Source organism: Macrobrachium nipponense, chromosome 17 (genome assembly GCF_015104395.2).
Source record: "Macrobrachium nipponense isolate FS-2020 chromosome 17, ASM1510439v2, whole genome shotgun sequence".
NCBI lineage: Eukaryota > Metazoa > Arthropoda > Malacostraca > Decapoda > Palaemonidae > Macrobrachium > Macrobrachium nipponense.
The window spans coordinates 80,152,984-80,173,266 of record NC_087210.1 but is presented as its reverse complement, the minus strand read 5'-3'; the positions used below and the strand labels follow the sequence as shown (position 1 = coordinate 80,173,266).

At 35.2% G+C, this 20,283-nt stretch overlaps 1 protein-coding gene across 1 annotated transcript in view; it reads right to left on the bottom strand.

Annotated features, from left to right (window-relative positions):
* Positions 1-6,855: 6,855 nt before the first annotated feature.
* Positions 6,856-20,283, bottom strand: part of LOC135196357 (protein tramtrack, alpha isoform-like) — a 215,329-nt gene continuing 201,901 nt past the window's right edge. Inside the window, exons 6-8 of the mRNA XM_064223135.1 lie at positions 18,584-18,801; positions 15,072-15,310; positions 6,856-9,166 (exon numbers count right to left, since the gene is read on the bottom strand). Of these exons, the coding sequence (XP_064079205.1) occupies positions 8,986-9,166; positions 15,072-15,310; positions 18,584-18,801 (638 nt within the window). The 3' untranslated portion in view covers positions 6,856-8,985. The remainder of the gene's footprint in view (positions 9,167-15,071; positions 15,311-18,583; positions 18,802-20,283) is intronic.

The window sequence follows — 20,283 nt, the reverse complement described above, 5'->3', positions numbered from 1 at the left end:
TATTTGTGGACTGGAGCTATAGGCACAGTGTATGTATATAATATGTATAGTATGTAGAATAGGGGAACATAAAGAAACACCAATTGAATCTTTTTTTTTAAATTCTCGATTTTATTGAGTATTCGTCACATAGATTAGAATAGAAAAAACCTGACGGGTAAGGAACACACTACCTTAATAAAGCATAAGGATCGGAAACGTCATCTTTTTATTTTTATTTTTTTTTTTTACTTTTGTATTTATGTTTATAATAATGATTAAGGATAACATGAGGTAAGTTGAATGAAGTAAAAAAAAAAGTCACATGATGAGTATGAAACAAATCAATGATAATATCTGAATGGTTGAAACACACTTTTGGGGGAGGGGAGGGGGGGACCTTTTATAAAGGTTACTGGGTTTTGGGTGAGAGAAAACGGAGGGAGTGGTCTTCGATTGGGAACACTTGTTTTGCTCCTAAGAAGCGGTTTCCTCCTTTACTCATCGATTTAGGCCTATATTTATATATCTATTGAGACTTAATTTTTTTAAGAGTTGTCAAGACACACCACCTGCATTTCACCATTTTTAACACTGATGCAATGAAATGCAACTGGGTTTAGCCTGCGAGTAAAGTTTATATGTTTTAACGAAGAGCGTTTTTTATTTTGTCTCGCACCAAAAGAAGACTAATAACCTTGATTTCGCACCAATAGAAGACCCTCGCTTTAAACTGAATTATGCCACGATGAGCTCAAAGCCGTCTATGATATCAAGCACTCTCATTGTTATCGTTACAATTATCGTTAATATATCTATATGTTGATTTGCACTTTTACATCAGATACAAACTTTGCAATTGGTAATTCTCTGGTGTATTGTAAGAAGAAGCTTATAGAATTACATGCGTATAGTCGTATATATATTCGTAGACGGATTTGTCCCATATACATTTGAAACATTTTTTTTAATATATTTATATTCTTATGAGCGCATGTTGGATTGTATATATAGCAAAAAATCTTAGGAAAAAGGGGGAAGAAAATAGAACTATTCATATTTTTTTTATATAAAATTCACGAAAGAAGCTCGGAATAACCAATGCAATGAGAAAGAGGAAAATAGTCTACATTATTATTTTTAAAAAATCTACAAAAAACACTTTTAAAGATATACCGGTATCAAAGACTTTTTTTAAGTTTTTTTTTAATTTTTTGTGTGTCCATGCAAATGTCAACCACTTACTATTATTACGCAAAATCAACTGCTTCTTGTTAGGTAGTTGTTTCGTATCTAAATTATGCCACTAAGTTCAGGAAAAGTCACGAGACCACAAACTAAACAAGTGCAGAAAACACACTCCAGTGGTACTTCATAATATTATAACCTTGAAAATACTGAGGTTGTATTGTAATTTGCCATTTTATTCATCCCTAGTAAAAAAGAAAAATACTTGTTCTTCATCAGGGACTAAGAGAAGTTTAAAAGAAGATAAATTTACCTTTTCAAAACATGACAAGGCATAATTTAAACTTTTTTTTTTCAATACCACCAAGTAAAGATAGATAATACAGGGTGTCCATAAAGTCCCAGTACCATTCTGGGCAATAAATACTTGTAATGGTACTGCTACTTTATGGACACCGTGTACAATACAGATATACATATTTTTCTTTTGAACTGGTTTCAATACATAAAGTAAAGGAGTTAAAATCAGGTAACAATATATTTTGAAGTGAAATAACAGCAGAAAAAAATGTTGTACCTAAAATTTAAGAATTGTAAAGTAGTATTCAATTGCAGTTCTGCGGATCAAATCCGACAGAATGAGTGAAATGAAATTATTTCATGAAGTTTTTTAATTACAGAGCAATTAAAGTATTTTTTTAAGGTCATTGCCACCCTAATATATATATATATATATATATATATATATATATATATATATCTATATATATATATATATATACACATATATATATATATATATATATATATATATATATATATATATATACACATATATATATATAAAATATATTATATTATATTATATATATATATATATATATATATATATATATATATATATATATATATATATATATATATACATTATATATTTATACATACACATACAGTCAACCCCTAGTATACGTTATTTAATTGTTGGCGAAAGTGACTGGTTGGTTGCACACAATGTTAAACATTTACGACTTGGGTTCTTATGCAACCAAAGTATTATCAGATAATATTGGCTTAAGTTGCCTCAAGTTATCTTTGTACAGTAAAATGACATCTAATCAATATTAACTTTTTCCCGCTGTTCAGATGATGAAAGGAACTATGAGGTGGGCACAATACATTAGCCAAAGTCACTAGTAACTTACAGGCTTGCATCAGTAGCAACCCAAACCATATACTAGTACTAGAGTTGACTGCATATAAGTGGGAAGTCCTTTTCAAAAACAGTAATCAGCGTAGACTTTCGTTACAATCCCTTGTATTATGAAGAAACAGAACACTCTAAAAGACGAACATTGGCAGTTGAGCTTATAATGATACAAAAAACTAACACATGAATCCATGCTAGAAAAGCTAACACATAGATGCTAGACGAACCTAACATGTGCACGTTAGCTAATATCACAGAAGAAACACGATGATAAAAAATGGCTGCGACCACCCGGCAACAAAACCACGCACTTCGGCTATCCAGGTCTACAAGTGAAACGCAGGTTAGGCGGGTTGGCGGTATATATAGGCTATACAGGAACAAAGGATAAACTTCAGGATTGTTAGGCAAATGAAATGATCCTATACTTTTGCTGCATCGCGTCCAAAATGTAACAGATCTTTTTAAGGTTTCTACATAAAAATGCCATTCATGCAGCCTTGGAATAATATGCATTACCTGTATAAGAACAGGGTTTTGATTGTTGAAATGGGTGGAAATTCAAATCGTAACAGACGAAAAGACTTTGGGAACTGAGATGGTTGTGGCAAAACGAAGCAATAAAAGGAGAATTTGAGCAGAATTTCTGCAGCGCAGAAATTCCTCCATGCGCACCGGTATATTTTTGTTGTTGTCGTTTATGTTTGCAGTATGGATTGACAAAGATGCCAGAAGAGGTTCTCTTACAAAGTGGCGAGGTTAAAGAGGCAGAGCGACGTGTGCAGTGAATGAATGAATGAATCGGTAGTAGTAATTGTGAAAGAATCATTGTATCTGGTATAACTTGGAAAGCATGCTTTTGCTCATTGCTCGGATAAAATCTAATACACTACGAAACACCCACATAATTGACACGGGAAAGACCCTGTTTGAAATCATGTGTAGTTGATTAACGGTAACGGAGTTGGATTTAACAACCTTAGTGAACTAATTAAACAACAAAAAAGCAACAATAAATGACTGTCAGCTATCTTAACCTATATCTTTGGTATTCATTCTTTGGCTACTTTTTTTTGCTTATTTTTTTTCTTCTTTGGCTTCTCATTAAGTAGACCCGTTTCCTATTATTAGCGTTTTCCGTTAGCTAGGCTCAGGTACTTGAACGCGTACCCCGAACTCCTTGAAGGGTTATTTTTTTCAACTTACTGTGCAAGAGGCGTCAGAACTGAAATAGTTTTGGTGAGGATTTTAATGGAATGCAAAATTTTGTCAGGTTAATTTCGTCTCACAACTATTAGGAGAATTTAATCAATTTTTCACTCTCGAAATCTACAGAAATCTTGAGTCAGCAGCGATTTGAAATTATCAAGTCTCCATAACTTAGATTTGTGAACAACTGACTGACTGACTGACTACCCAAAATTTTCACTGGTAACGTGGCATTTTCGAAAATCACTTCTCGACCCAGTTAGTACTAGACTCGGTACGTCACTGAGGAATTGAAAGACGTACCGAGGATGACTTAGACGCCCAAAAATGAAGAAGACAGATCCTAAACTTAAAAAAAAAAATATTAAGAAGTCAACGCTGTATCACAGATGCTTTCTACATTGCGACAGAAATAACAAAATCCTACTACAAGGTATTTGAAAATATTATGTCTAATAAATACTTATATTAATAATATTCGTACCCCTAAGAAACGAACCTTAAAAGTTAATTCTTTGGTATCTCCGATATAAAGCAAGTGATTGATAATTATATTTGGTTCGAAAGTGGAGGCGAAATCAAGAGAGAGAGAGACAAAGAAAGCGATTAAAAGGGAGAATGACAAAGAAAGTGCTATTAAAAAGGGAGATTGGTAAAGAATGCGATCAAAAAGGGAGAATGACGGTGGGCCGGAATTTTACAGCGGAGTCACAAGGTTTTTTAAAATTATTTCTTTTAAAGTTATGTATCCTTTGTTGAACACTGTTCTATCGCTGTTGTCGAATTTTATGAAGAATATTTTGCACTGGGAATAATATGTATAAATGCAAGCATATGCATTCCATGTATGTGTATGTCTATCTCAGTGTTTACGCATACGGACCTAAATACACTCGGGTATACATTGTATACGTATATGTATATATTCCATATGTATAACTGATTCACGAAGATATGACACGTGTGAATGTATAAACGAAGACAAATGCCACGAAGGAAAAGTGGAACGACGCGGACTGCTATAGTAGATTCACATCAACCGTGCACATCTGTTGTCTAGGCCAGTCCCTTACGACGCTCCTGATTGGTTGTTGAAAAGCCAATCATAGGGTTGGAAACTCTCAGTCTCTCTCGAAAGTTCACATAGGCAGGATGTATGTCCCACCTCTCCTGAGGGATACGTCTTTCAAAAGTATCCCTCAGGGGAGGTGGAGCACACATCCTGCCATTGTGAACGCTGTCGAGAGACTGAGTGTGTCCAACCTGTGATTGGCTCATCAACAGCCAATCAGGAGCGTCGTAAGGGACTGGCCTAGACATCAGGTGTGCACGGTTGATGTGAATCTACTATAGTCAAGGACCTTGTGTCGAAAGGCCTAGATACCACTTAGTTATTTCACATTTCCTGTGGCATTTGACTATTTATATTCCATATATTGAGGAGGAGCGACTGGATATCGATGAAGGCTGACTCGTTTTTTTTATATATTTTAAAAGGACTTTTAGATATTGTGACTTTGACAGCGTTACCGCAGTTCAGAGGGAAGATTGTGTTCTTACACGTAAAAGGCATCCATAAAATCCCAGTACCATTAAAAATATTCGTTCCTCAGAAATCATATAACATAGAGCAATGCAGTTTTTTGTAGAATGTTCTACATTTCCTCAAGTTTACATCCAGAATACTACGTTCTACAAAAAAAAACTTACATTACTCTACGTTATATGGTTTCTGAGCAATAAATACTTGTAATGGTACTAGGACTTTACGGACACCTTGTATTTTCAGTATATTGGAAACATATATATATATATATATATATATATAATAATATATATATATATATCATATATATATATATGTATATATATATATTTTATATTATATATATATAATATATATATATATATATATATATATATATATATATATATATATATATATATATATATTATATATATATTATATGAAGAGGCAGCAAAGGATATACAGACATGAGGGGAAAAATCATCTACCGAGGAAACCATAACGAAAATAGAGTATAATATCACTGAGAGCGTACCTAGGAATAATGGATGAGCTAGCTATATATATATATAGATAGACCCAGGTGAACACATCCGGAAAGGTAATGTTTTGAAGAAAATATCAACTCGTGCGTTTTCAAAATAAAAAACAAGACGCTAAATTCGTTGATAGATATACTTATATATCAAAAACTGCACTTAGGTTTCACTTAACACACACACAATTTTCCAGTGGGAAGAGAGGTTTAACAAAATGCCCAGAGAATATTTAAAAAAAAAATTCATATATAAATTTTTTTTCTTGTTGTGGCACAGTGTCTTATGCTATTCATATATATATGTCTATATATATATTTATAATTCATATTATATTAATAATCTATGACAGAATCTCTTGAAAAAGATGCTGGAACGACTTCTCTCTTTGTTAAATATATATATGACGATAGAAACACATCGAGATGAAGAAATTGCACAATATTCTTGTATTATTATTATTATTAATTATTATTATCTTTCCAACACACACATTCACAGCAAGCGACCAAAAAAAATTATCACTAAATTTGTTGAAAATTTTTTTTTTATTGATTTTCTACTCTACCGTATAGAGGAAAAAATTAAGTTTTTTTTTTTTTTAAATGTTCATGAGATAATATACTGGACAAAAGGAGCACCAAAAATGTTTTTTTATCTTTCTTTGTTTTTTATATATGTATTTTATTTGTTATTAGATCTTTCGCGAATTTTTTTAAACCATTTTTTTCTTTTTTGTTTTGTCGAGGAATGAGAAAATGTCTTTTTTTTTGTAGGTTCTTCGTTTTTGTGGAACTGTGGCGTATGTGAGGTGTATGTAACGTTTGTGTGTGTGTGTGTGTGTACACAATTGTATGAATGTACTTGGGATGTTTGTAGTTGTGTGTTACAATATATGTCCAGGATATACTAATCTCCTGGAGAAGTTAGCTTTTCTGGTGTGTATGTATATATATATATATATATATATATATATATATATATATATATATATATATATATATATATATATATATATATATAATACATATATATATATATATATATATATATATATATATATATATATATATATATATATATATATATATATATATATATATATATATATATATATATATATATATATATATATATATATATATATATATATATATATATATATATATATATATATATATATATATATAATATATATATATATATATATATATATAAAATGTACTATGTGTATGTATAAGTTCAGATACTCATGTATACAATACCTAATCATCATCGTTAAACCTGAATCTTGTAGTATTCCAGATATGTGTATTTCTATACAACCTGCTTCTCTAAATATGCAGTTTTATTTTATATTTTTGTTAAGAATAGTTATGAGTGAAACAGTGATGCCATTGAGCAGACATTAAACTAAACGTAACTTCTTTTTGTGTTTATGGTTTTACCTGAAGTATTAAAGAAATTTAATTATTAATAAAAACTCTCGTATAGAATTTGGTTAGTAGTTTTTATCTGAAATATTAAAGGAATTTAATCATTAATAAAAAGAATTTATCTTCACAAAATCGTCTTCAAGTTGTTGTCTACACAAAATTCAAAGCTAAATTTTATATATTGTTTTGAAATAGGTAGTTCATTGATAACTTTATATATTGATTTGAAATATGCAGTCCATTGGTAACTCCCTGGCAGAGTATTTGAATATAGATATGGCATCACTTCAAAATTTAAGTTCTGTTCTACCAAAAGACTTAATTTTTTTTCCTAGACTTTTTAAAGTTTAGCCTTGGAAACTTGCAAAAGAAATTATAGTTTTCATTTTACTCAGGCCTAACGGTGGGGTGATCTTGTAGTTGCTGATATATCTATCTTTAAATATGTATGAATATATGTATATATGTATGTATGTGTGTGTATGTTCACCTTTATCTTCATTAATTGAACTGAGCTTTCCTGTCTATGATTATCAATCACCCTCTGCAAAAAGAGGTCAGCTAATGGCTATGGTTTCCTTTTGAGGTATCATGAAGGTGTATGAACTCGCATTTATCTACAGAAAAATCATGTCTACAGAATCAAGATACTTAAGAATACTGTTTGTTGTCCTTCTTGTGTACTAGAAATATGACGCCTGGGGTGAGGGTGGGGGGGGGGAACAAACAGGAGGCCCCCACCCCAGTGAATAAGAGATAGAGAGACAGAGAGTTTGTTGAAGTGGGACTTTCCTTAATATTTATATATTGAATATATATAATTTTTATGTATAATTTTTACACGTACGTCCTTGCTTTTATCTTTTTTTCTTATGTTAATGCTAACCTTTTTCTTCGTTCTTAGTTATATATATATATCACATTTTCACTTTTTTTCTATTTTCCAGACAGTTTTCACCTCGAAGCGTCACTGAAAAAGGTAAGTAAGACTTTGTAATATAATAATCATCCGTCATTCTTTTCCACAAGATCAGTGACTCGGCGTCCAGCTATTTTATTTTTTTTATTTTTTTCCACAGTTTCGTTGTTACTTAACCCCCACAAGAAGTCTCATTATAGTTAGGGATCGATTCCCGTTTTCTATTCGTTCTGGAGCGTTTTCTATTGCAAAAAGGAAGAAGAAGGAGACGGTCATTCACACAGTGAACACGAGAGAATTCTTGTAGAAAAATGTTATCCGTGGGCTTCCTATCAAAGTAAAATGGTCTGGTACTATAGGAGTATTTTTATAATTATTAATAGTAGTAGTAGTAGTAGTAGTAGTAATAGTAGTAGTAGTAATAGTAGAGTTAGTAGTAGTAATAGTAATAGTATTATTCCTAGTCTCGAATATTATCCTTAAACATTGAGAGGTTGGGATGAAGACCCCTGTATGTAACACTAAATTAAAGCTTATTTTTTCTTTCTTTCTCTGTCTGTCTTGTCTTTGAAGGTTACCTTTTCGTATATATTATATTAATCTTAATAATTCACTGCCTTTCGATTTCTGGTCGGGTGTCGCAGGCACAACACTTAGACGTTTATTTTTATTTTGTATATTGATTTTTTCAGCGGAACATATCCGTGAATAACAACCCACGATCTCACTTTCATACGTTTTCTATAATTTTCTTTCTTCACGTTTTCTATATTTTCTTTCCCCCTCGGAGGCGTTGCGAGTAACCTGCTATAATTATAACGTCTCTGGAATTAATATATGTATTATTTCCCCTCGGAGGCCATTCGAGTAACCTACTATATAATATACGTTTCTGGAATTAATAGATATATATACAAAATTGATTCTGTCCTATCCATTCCACCGTCTGACTTTATATATTACTCGTTCAGTCTCGACGTTCATTAGTGCTTCTGGTATCCTCGTCTAGAGCAGTCCTCGCCCTCCATGGCGCACTCTAGCTTGACCCTGGCGATGATGGCGCTGACCATGGCCTCCTCCTGCTGTCTCTTGGCCTCCTCCATGGCTCTGTTGACGCCTTCCCAGTCTCGCTTCCGAGGGCGCTCGCCGGAGCTTATTTTTATCCTGCCGGAGGAGGGAAGAGGGTTAGAAAGGATTTTTTTTTTTTTTTTAAATCACCTTTGCGGCGTGTTCAGAACCACAACCCCGTTAGTGTTTACCGTAAAAACATAAACAAAAGACTGTCAATATCATAAAAATAGTGCTCCCCCCAGAAAAATTACCTCTAGGTAACGAACACCCAAAACCCTAGGGGGTGGTTTTTTTTTTTTTCTGGTTTTTTTTTTTTAGTGTGGTTCCGTTGGGATGTATGGGGGTGGGTGAGGTGGGGTAGGGGGTTTGCTGAAAGAAAAATTAGGATTTTAGATGGGTCTGTTTTTTGTTTTGGTGGGGTGGGAGGTGTGGGGGGGGTATGTAGGAAATGTCAGTATATGCGAAATTGACTTTGTATCAAGATGAAAAATAGGTCCCCATGAAAAAATAAAAAATAGGTTATTGGAAAAGTTCTTTGTAAGAACAGGAGTTTCATAAGTTATCTCTCACAGTGATGATTGCCAGTATCATTAAATATGGTTATTTGAATGAAGTAGGAGTGGAATATTTAGTACTTATTAAATAGGTTTGATTATGAAGAGAATATTTAGTACTTTTTAAATAGATTTGATTATAAAGAGCAAAGTTGGACAAGAGAAGGTCATGGTGAAATACCTGAAGAAGCTGAAATCAGAATATATATAAATATATCTATATATATATATATATATATATATATATATATATATATATATATATATATATATACACAGTAGTACCTCGAGATACGAAAGGCTCTACTTACGAAAAACTCGAGATACGAAAGCCAATGCGAAAAATTTTACTGCTCTACATACGAAAAGTTTTCAAGATACGAAAGGTTGTTGCTGTAAAGTCCCGAGATTCGCCCGGACCACCGAGAACAATTTTAAAACTCCCACGCCGCCAACTGAGTAAACTCACCACCATCCTCCCGCTCTCCCATTGGTTCCTGATGCTAGTCACCCCATAAGGTCCTGCTCTCCTATTGGTCAGCATCTACCCCTTGTGCTTTAAGTATTCTATTGGTAAAAGGATGCTGTAAATTGAAAAACTTATTCATGCAATACATTTAATAAAATAAAAACATTAGGTAAAGATAGAATAAAGAATAGAAATGAATGGTTATTACACTGTTTTGTAGTTTCAGTAGTTGAAGAGAGATAATGAAAGTGATTGCTTGTCGATCGTTCGATACTCGTAAGTGCTGGATGTAAACAGACGTTTGGAAGCTTTTTTTTTTTGTTTATTATAGTTAATGGTTTCTTAATAATTATTTGAAATGAGTACATGCAATACATTTAATAAAAAAATTGTGAATTAGATATCATAAAATATAAAATAAATCAGACTGCCAACAAAGACGTATTTTTTAGAATTCTTCTTCTGTTTTATTATTACGTTACGTATACGTATGTTTCATTATAGCTGTCAGTAACTCGGTATCTCCATTAGGTAAAGATAGAATAAAGAATAGAAATGAATGGTTATTATACTGTTTGGTAGTTTCATTAGTTGAAGAGAGATATTAATGACAATTTATGGCTTACTGTGTGCTAGGAAAACTGATTGCATGGCGCTCGTTCGATACTCGTAAGACAGGTAAGAGCTGAATGTAACAACTCGATTGGAAGGTTTGTTTTTTGTTTGTTTGTGTATTATAGTTAATGATTAATTAATAATTATTTGAAATGAGTACATACTGATTATTTATACATTTTATTGGCATATTCTAAGCTTTTAGCTCTTAGGTTTAGATGTCAGAATCATAGACTAGGCTACAGTAGCAACCGCTAACATAGTCTAGGCTTATTGCTAAGGGACATATGCTAAAGTCCTAATAAAATGGGGTTGAACATTACATTCAGTTGAATATTACTCAAGTATGTACAGTATTTTGCCTTTTTGGAGTCATATTTCTTCCGTCGGATCGGCGTTGTAACCCTAGAACATGTGATTTAGGCCTGGAAATATAATTTACTGGGGTGTTTTTGGAGGGCTTGGAACGGATTAGCCATTTTACATGTAAAATGTGTTCCAAGATACAAAAAACTCATGATACCCTGGCCGCCTCGGAACGGATTAATTTCGTATCTTGAGGTACCACTATACATATATATATATATATATATATATATATATGCTTAAAAAATCACAGTGGATGCATGTGACTTCATTAAATAAGCATTGTCTTAGTAAAGACGAAAGCGCTTGGATTTCTGACTATCATTTTCCTGTAATCGTAATCATATATATATATATATATATATATCTATATATATATATATATATATATATAATATATATATATATTATATATATATATATATATATATAATATATAGAATATATATATGTATGATATATATATGTATGAAAAAGCATTGTCAATAATTAAGTGGCTGGTAAAACTAAAAGATGATTACCAGTGGCTGTTAAATTAATTTTTGGTTTTTTTTTTTTTTTTTTTATCCTTTTGAATTATAGATAGGCTAATAAATTAGGTTGATAAATAGTTTAATGATTTTAGCACAGCTACCCGTCTGGCTAAATGAAATAATACAGAGACAGCTGTATTGTCTAATCATGCTCCACAAATAACATTTTCTATTTCAGAATATTCTTTACTTATAACCTCGATATTACTTTCATCTTCGCCATGAATGTTTAATGCGGTCGGGGGTGGGGTGGGGTTAGTGCCGTCAGTGCACCTCATGTGGCGCACTGTAGGCATTACTCAAGGTTCTTTGCAGCGTGCCTTCGGCCCGTAGCTGCAACCCCTTTCGTTCCTTTTACGGTACCTCCGTTCATATTCTCTTCCTTCCATCTAACTTCCCACCCTTTCCTGACAATCGTTTCATAGTGCAACTGCGAGGCTTTTCCTCCTATTATTCCTTTAAAACCTTTTGACTGTTAATTTCCGTTTCAGTACTGAATGACCTCGTAGTTACCAGCCTTTGGCCTAAGTTCTACATTCTATTCTATCCATAATAGTTTAAGCTCAAATAGGTATATCCAATTGATTACTTGTAAACTCGGAAAGTATTCCTGAGTACGGTTAAATTCTGTAAGTTTCCAGACCCGCACCTGTCATTAGTGCTAAGTTAAGAATGCAGAGGGTGTGTTAGTGGCCCTGTCGTGTTGAATTCCGACCTTAACCGCATGTCAGCTTTATCAGCGAACATTCGCTGCATTGCTAACAGTGCATGGAGCGGCTCCGTTAGATTTAAGTTCATTTGAATTGCAGTTTGTGATTGGCTGGAAGTTTCGTCGATAAAACGAGGGGTGTAATAATCTATTGATTTTCATGGGTGATATACGTAGCTCTTCCGTGTCTCTGTTGACATCTGTTCTGGTCTTTGTCTTCTCTGGGAGTTTCTTACTCCATTTTTATTGATTAATGCATCGCAATTTTTGCTATTTGGTAGCCTCGAGAAGAGGTAAGTGTGCGAGCAAGAGTTTCTGTGCTATAGTTAATGGTTTTTATTGTGATTTTTGACAGTTTTGTAAAAGAAACAAGTTTCTGTCCTGTTGTTAATGGTTTTTATTGTGATTCTCTGGCAGTCTTGTAAAAAAGCAAGTTTCTGTGCTGTAGTTAATGTTTTTTAATGTTAATCTCTGACAATCTTGCAAGAAAACAAGTTTCTGTGCTGTAGTTAATGGTTTTTATTGTGATTCTCTGACAGTCTTTTAAAAAAACAAGTTTCTGTGCAGTAGTTAATGGTTTTTATTGTGATTTTTGACAGTTTTGTAAAAGAAACAAGTTTCTGTCCTGTTGTTAATGGTTTTTATTATGATTCTCTGGCAGTCTTGTAAAAAAGCAAGTTTCTGTGCTATAGTTAATGTTTTTTAATGTTATTCTCTGACGGTCTTGCAAAAAAACAAGTTTCTGTGCTGTAGTTAATGGTTTTTATTGTGATTCTCTGACAGTCTTTAAAAAAAACAAGTTTCTGTGCAGTAGTTAATGGTTTTTATTGTGATTTTTCTTACAGTCTTGTAAAATAACAATCCCTTTGGGGCTCCCTCTATGATTTCGAGAAGCAGTAAGAGTAATGTCTTCAGTTATGTGTGTGGGACACTTCTCATTTTGTGGAATTGTAGGTGTCTTTCATAGGAAGAGCTGTAATAATGTAAACAACCCAGGTGATTTTGAGGACTTCACGTTTTATAACTTAGTTGGTAAATTTATGTAGAATTATGGTATTCAGTTCTTTCCCTCTGTGGGAACTAGTAGGTCAGGGGGCTGAAGATTCTGAGCAACAATTTCGTAGCGCTTACAAGGAGCAACCACTCTTGCAGTTTCTCCTTCCAAATGTTTTTGTCTTCCATGAAAGCCATGCTGGATGACTTACTGTGGAAGATTAGATTTTTTTCTGACTGGTCCTCATAATCAGGAGTTGGTTAGGGTATGGAATTTCTTAATTTTTCCATTCTTGCACACTTTCATCGTGTGGTCCTGGTATCCACTGTGGGCTAAAAGGTACCAGATTATGTCTGGTTGTATGCAGATTGCCAGGCAGCCACTACATAGGCAGACATATCCAAACAATTGTAGACCTCACTGTGCTCACCTTTAGCGTATGGTCATCTTTGTACATTGGTGGGTCTACAATATACCAAAATTCTGAAATGAGTTACTTTTGCATCATTTTTAACAACAATAGGTACAGTATCTAAAAGTTCCAGATCATTCACGATGGTGATGAACGTACCTTTGCCAAATATTGCTTTTGTAGTGCAAATGTATTTCCTCAAGCACTTCCCCCAGAATGTTCTGAGTCACAGCATCTGATCTTTAGACCTTTCCAGAATGATGCTGATAATTTCAGTAACAATGGATGTTGCTCATAGTTTCAGTAACAATGGATGTTATTAAATAAGCCTTCAACATCTCATCAGTGCAGTGTCACCTGTCAGGCAGGTATTTGACTTTAGGGCATCAGTGAACTTACATGTAAACAGTTACTAATTGTTTTCAGGAACTTGGCTTACAGTGATTTGTGAAGCATCTTATTATTGCTGGTAATTACATCTGAAATTTATAGTTCTTTAGGGGAGTAAGGCGTTTATGGGTAGTAAAAATCCCATAATCCCCAACTGCTCAAGAAAACATCCTAGGTACTATTCACTGCAATACCAAGTTTTAAATCAATGGCTGGGATTCTTGGTGGGTTGCCATCTTCGAACACTACAGATACACACAAGAAGACATGATGCAGAACATCTTTTACTATGGACCAAATTCTTGCACAGTTATTGAAGGTCTAACAGTCAATAGGACACTGTGGTTATGACAATTATTCACATCACGTAGTCAAGAGCTAATAGTGAAGAGGACACTGTGGTTATTTCAATTATTGACATCAGGCCCTTAGCGGATGATAAGACTGTTCATCAGGATAAGACAAGCATTCTAAGGAGAATTGTTCAGGAACTTGAGAAAATAAGTTAATCTCACATCAAACAAACAGCTAATCGCGCGCACCACCGCTAGGTGGCCAAGTGCAGTTCAATAAACGCCTATTTCAAAGTTACGAGCAGCTCTGGGAGCAAGAGCCCGTGCCGGCAAATTGCTGGCTAAATCTAAGTAGTAGATTATAGTATATTCACACCAGCCGTGCATTTGATGTCTAGGCCAGTCCCTTACGACGCTCCTGATTGGATGTTGATAAGCCAATGATAGGGCTGGAAACTCAGTCTCTCTCGAGAGAGAGTTCATATAGGCAGGATGTGTGTTCCACCTGGAACATAGATCCTACTCATGTGAACTCTCTCGATAGACTGTGAGTTAAAAGCCCTATCATTGGTTTATCAACAGCCAATCAGGAGCGTCGTCAGGGACTTGCCTAGACGTCAAATGCACGGCTGATGTGAATCTACTATAGCAGTAGTAACTTACTTCGCATGTTTGACCTCCATATGCGTTTCGTAGCCTTTCTTGCTCTTGTAGACGACGCCGCAGTCGTCGCACCGGAAGAGGGCCGTGGCGTGGGTCTTGTATTTGTGTCTGTACCAGTGGTTCCTGGAGGGGAGCATCTCTCCGCATAGCTTACACGTCGCCGTGCCGTTCGTGTTCAGGACGTAGTCAAGGGTCACGTTGGGGTCAACATCGTTGTTTTCGCAGGAATCTACGACGTGCTGTTGGTGGGGGAAAGTGAATGTTAGTCAATTGCTTCGACAGCTTTTAGGAGGATGCATTAATAAAGTAGCTTTAGACGCATTAGCTGCTCTTCACAAGTTTAGGCATATTTGGCTTATTTAAGCTAACAATTAGGTTTTTAGTATCTAGGTAGACAAGAATAACTGGTTAGGTTCAGACAGACTGAGCACATATTTAGTTCCCAGAGGAAAATATAAATTCTGCTGACGGAATTTAGTTGCTTATCAATTGTTAATTACGTTAAGGTTATTGTTGAGAGACTGAGAATTGTCTCATTGGTACATTAGTGGAGTTTAGAAATGGTTCAGATAACCACAACAAGGAAATCTTATTAGATAAATGGGTTTTAAAAAGTACTTTTCTACGAATCAAATGATATTTAGTTATATGGTATATTCATTGTCTCTCTCTCTCTCTCTCTCTCTCTCTCTCTCTCTCTCTCTCTCTCTCTCTCTCTCTCTCTCTCTCTCTCTCTCTCCTTCTCTCTCCTCTCTCCTCCATTCCTCGTCTCGTCTCTCCTCTCTCTCTCTCTCTCTCTCTCTCTCTCCTCTCTCTCTCTCTCTCTCTCTCTCATTAATTATTCAAGGCAAACCAATCATTATCAAGTAAAGTTGCTAACTTAGATAGCAAAGTTTCCTAGCAACAAATGCCGTTCGAAATGATAAGGTCACCCGTGGTTGTTAGTCCAATAGAAAATGGAAACTGCGTTTTCTTTATATAACATTTTGACGTTGAGAGAAAACTGGGATCACTAATTATTGGGGTAAACTATAGTGTATTGGGACATCGCCTGAGGACGTTTAAGGTCAATATCATATGGTTTGGGAAGCCTTGGTTTATCACAATGCGAAATGTTTTTGTAAAACGGACGGCTACCACAGCATCCTGGTTCTCACCAGCGCAGTTTGCAAATGTTTTTGTGTATGTTTATTCCTTTTGTTTGTGTTTATATTTGCAGTTTTTGTTGACGATTTTACGTTCGTCCACAAAGGGCCTGACAAATGACATTAACTGGTAGTTACCGAACCACGGGCACAGGGTGAACTATGTAAGTTTTACTAATATTTTAACCTCATCAAAGCGAACCACGTCAGCCTATTACAAAACAAATGGTTTTAATCCTTTCCTTAACGCGAATTTAGCATGTGAAATTAAAGCAATGTTCTATAAAAAAAAAAATGTAATGTAAAGTTACAGATGACTTGTTCGTATCGTTTCCACTAAAGCTATAAGCAAGCTTCTCGTTTTTCCTTGTGTAAATTTCTTGATATAATCAAGCTGCCACACTTAGCTGAGTCAGTTTAATGTGTTTCTTGTAAACTGATCGTATATTGTTGAATTTTACTTTAAATAAATGTGGTAAAAGTTGAGGTCAGTTTTGAGATTTCCTCGTCTTTTCAATTTTGTATCAGTAGTTCATCTGGTTATGTAATAAAATGGAGGAAATTGTCTCTTCCAGCCTTAAAATTCTTGATGAACCATGGCCATAGAAGCGTGAGACCAACTAGACTAGTGAGAACAGCTTATATAAACGCAAAGCTTACCGAAGAAGATAGTGTGTAAAGCGTTGCCCAATCGATATAGTCTGTGCAATCAACTCTTGCATTATGAGAGAGAGTTGACCCAGTGCTCTTTTTTTTTTCTGCAACGGGGTTGGACGGGTGAAATTGACTATGGTCACGCGACTGCCGGTAAAGTTGAGAATTTGATTTATCTGTCTCCGTAACAGCTACGTACGTAGGTTTTGACAGTAATGGCGGACTCACGGAGGTAATAACAGGACTTACTTTGTTGGAACCTTTGCGGTGCAAATGGAGTGCCGCTGTGACCTTGAAGAGTTGGTCTGTCCCGTTACTTATAGTTACTTCTTTATATTTTGGCAACTAGGTCTAGGCTGTTTCGCCTTTTCTCAATATCATGGCAACTAGGTCTATACTGTGTCACCTTATTCTGTGTATTATGGCAACGAGGTCTATACTGTTTTACTGTTCTCAATATTATCGCAACTAGGACTATACCGTTTCGCCTGTTCCCACTATCATGGCGCCTAAGGTCTATACTGTTTTACTGTTCTCAATATTATGGCAACTAGGTCTAAACCATTTTCTCAATATCATGGCAACTAGGTCTATACTGAGTCACCTTGTGCTTTATATTATGGCAACTAGGCCTATTCTGTTTCACCTGTTCTCAATATTATGGCAACTATACTCTGTTTTTTTTTTTCATCTGTCCATCCGCCTGTGGTGTTTTTGTATGGTAACACTGCGTCCCGGGCTTTAGATAGTTACGCTATGTGTAAGTTTTAGCTAAATAAAAGGATATCTGGGAGTACATTTGCGACTGAAAAGTGTTTTAATAATTTACTGTATGCGAATTACACCTTTAATATTCGAAATAGGATGTTATTATAATCGTTGAATGTAAGCTGAATGTAACTATCTAAAGCCCGGGACGCAGTGTTACCATACAAAAACACCACACAGGCAGATGGACAGATGAAAAAAAAAAAACAGAGTATAGGTCTAGACTGTTTCGCCTGCGCTCAAGCTAAAACCCATTATATAATTCTTTAGGATACTTGAAGACTCTTTAAGGAAGGAATGACTAGATAGAAGAACGATTTAAAACAATAAAGAGATAGGCGGAAGTGCCGCTGACAATATTTGTTAGCCCACTTCTGTATGCTCGTTTTTTATTTACTTTAGTGTCATTGAAACTTATAATAACCATTGCAGTTTTTCGTCAACTCGGATTAATTTGTCTGTGATGTCAAAGGGAGTGTAGACGGTTTTCCGCGTGATATCAACTGTGGTGACGTCGAGTTTTTTGTAGGAGAGGAGAGAGAGAGAGAGAGAGAGAGAGAGAGAGGTGTATGTAAAAGGAATCTTGAAGGATTATTAATGATTTCTAAGAGAGAGAGAGAGAGAGAGAGAGAGAGAGACAGAAAGGCGTTTGTAAAAGAAATCGCATAGGACTCTTAATGACGATGTCTGATCCCCAGAGAGAGAGAGAAGAGGGAAGAGAGGAGAGAGACGAGAGAGAGAGAGAGAGACGAGAGAGGAGGGTGTTGAGAGGAGAGAGGAGAGAGAGGTGTTTGCAAGAATAATAACATAGGACTATTGGTGACGATGTGTAGTCCCCAGAGAGAGAGAGAGAGAGAGAGAGAGAGAGAGAGCGTGCGTGTGTGTGTGTAAACTCCATAGTACTAGTCCAGCCTGATCCCAAGAGCAGAGTCCGCCCGCCTTTACCAGATCAAGTGGCACTTGTTGAATGGGCGCGAGGATAGTGGGGAGGGCTGGATGAGCGATGAGTGGAGTGGGCGTCGTAGCTGGAGTGGAGACCGGAGTGGAAGTAGGAGTGCCGGACGTCGGCGTGGGCGTGGGCGTGGACCTCTCTTGCTTCACGGGCGTGCACACCCTGACCACTCCGCCCTCCGCCGTCCATATGTCAGGCACGCAACAGAGTTCTGGAAAGTGAGAAGAGGTGAGGTTACGTTAGGAGGTTTTTGGGAGTTCCAAGATGGCGGCGTTATAATAATAATAATAATAATAATAATAATAATAATAATAATAATAATAATAATAATGTGTTTCGGCTCAGGGATCAGAAATGTGATTATCAGAGTTTGTAAGTTCCTTTCTTCTCTCTCTCTCTCTTCCTCTCTCTCTCCTCTCCTCTCTCTCTCAGGATTAGACTTCAATAACCCTACACTGTCTCTTTGAGACATCCTAATCCTTGTAACACTCTCTCTCTCTCTCCTCTCTCTCTCTCTCTCTCTCTCTCTCTCTCTCTGCCATTGTTTGGTCCTAAAAAACTATTGGATTAATAGGAAAAAAGCTGACATAAAGAAATTCAGTACAGTACTGATTTGTGGGTTGTTGGTTTGGAGAGAGAGAGAGAGAGAGAGAGAGAGAGAGAGAGAGAGAAAATGAGGAAAGTATTTGTTATTAACGTAACGTAATGTGGCTGTATTTTCGTGTAATGTTGTTAATACTCTCTTGTCATTAAGGAGAAAAGAATTCTCACCAGAGATATACAGTGTCCATAAAGTCCCAGTACCATTACTAGTATTTATTGCCCAGAATGGTATTGTGACTTTATGGACACCCTGTAAAAATATATATAATATATATATATATATATATATATATATATATATATATTATATATATATATATATAAAGGGCTAGGCCTAAGACAAGTATGTTTTAGGCCTATCGGATAGTCTGGGGGATTTGATTTTTTTCCATTGTTTTCCAGACAAATAAGATGGGAGCAGAGCGCCGGAAGGCCTTTGTTGTAGTGTTCAGTATCGCTTTTTTTTTTTAATAATGAAATCAATCATTCGAATAAAAAACAAGGCGTGATCCGACCTCCAGCTTACTCAGTATGCGTGTAAGTTGTAAACATTATATTCCTAACTTAGGTCATTTAAAACGCGGTAAAGTCTATGGGCAAATAGATTCTTTTTTCACCAACGAAAATTAAAATAAATATTCTATATTTTATTAGAAATAATTTTTTTCTGCACAGTTTGACTTGCACGTTATTTTATAAATTTTTATTTTGATAAATAAATCGTAAATATCCTATCCTAAAATTCCTGTATCTTTAGCCTTTTGGAGACCTTGTTAGGCTTTTCCATAGTGCTTTCCGACCGCTCCCCACCCCCTACAGTAAGAACAACAGCAAGAACAACAACAACAACAAAAACAACCACAACAATTATGGTGATAGAAGTTCACTCTCGAGACGTGGTTCGGAAGTCACGTATAAAGCCGTTGGTCCTGTTGCTGAATATCCACTGGTTCCATGCGACGTAAAAACCCCATACAAACAAACAAACAAAAGAAAGTTGTTTGCAGGCTTTCTCCCCGAGTAAGCGAAAATCCTCTTATTCATTTACCAAGAAAGAGGAATTCTCGAAAATCCATCTTCCTGAGACCGA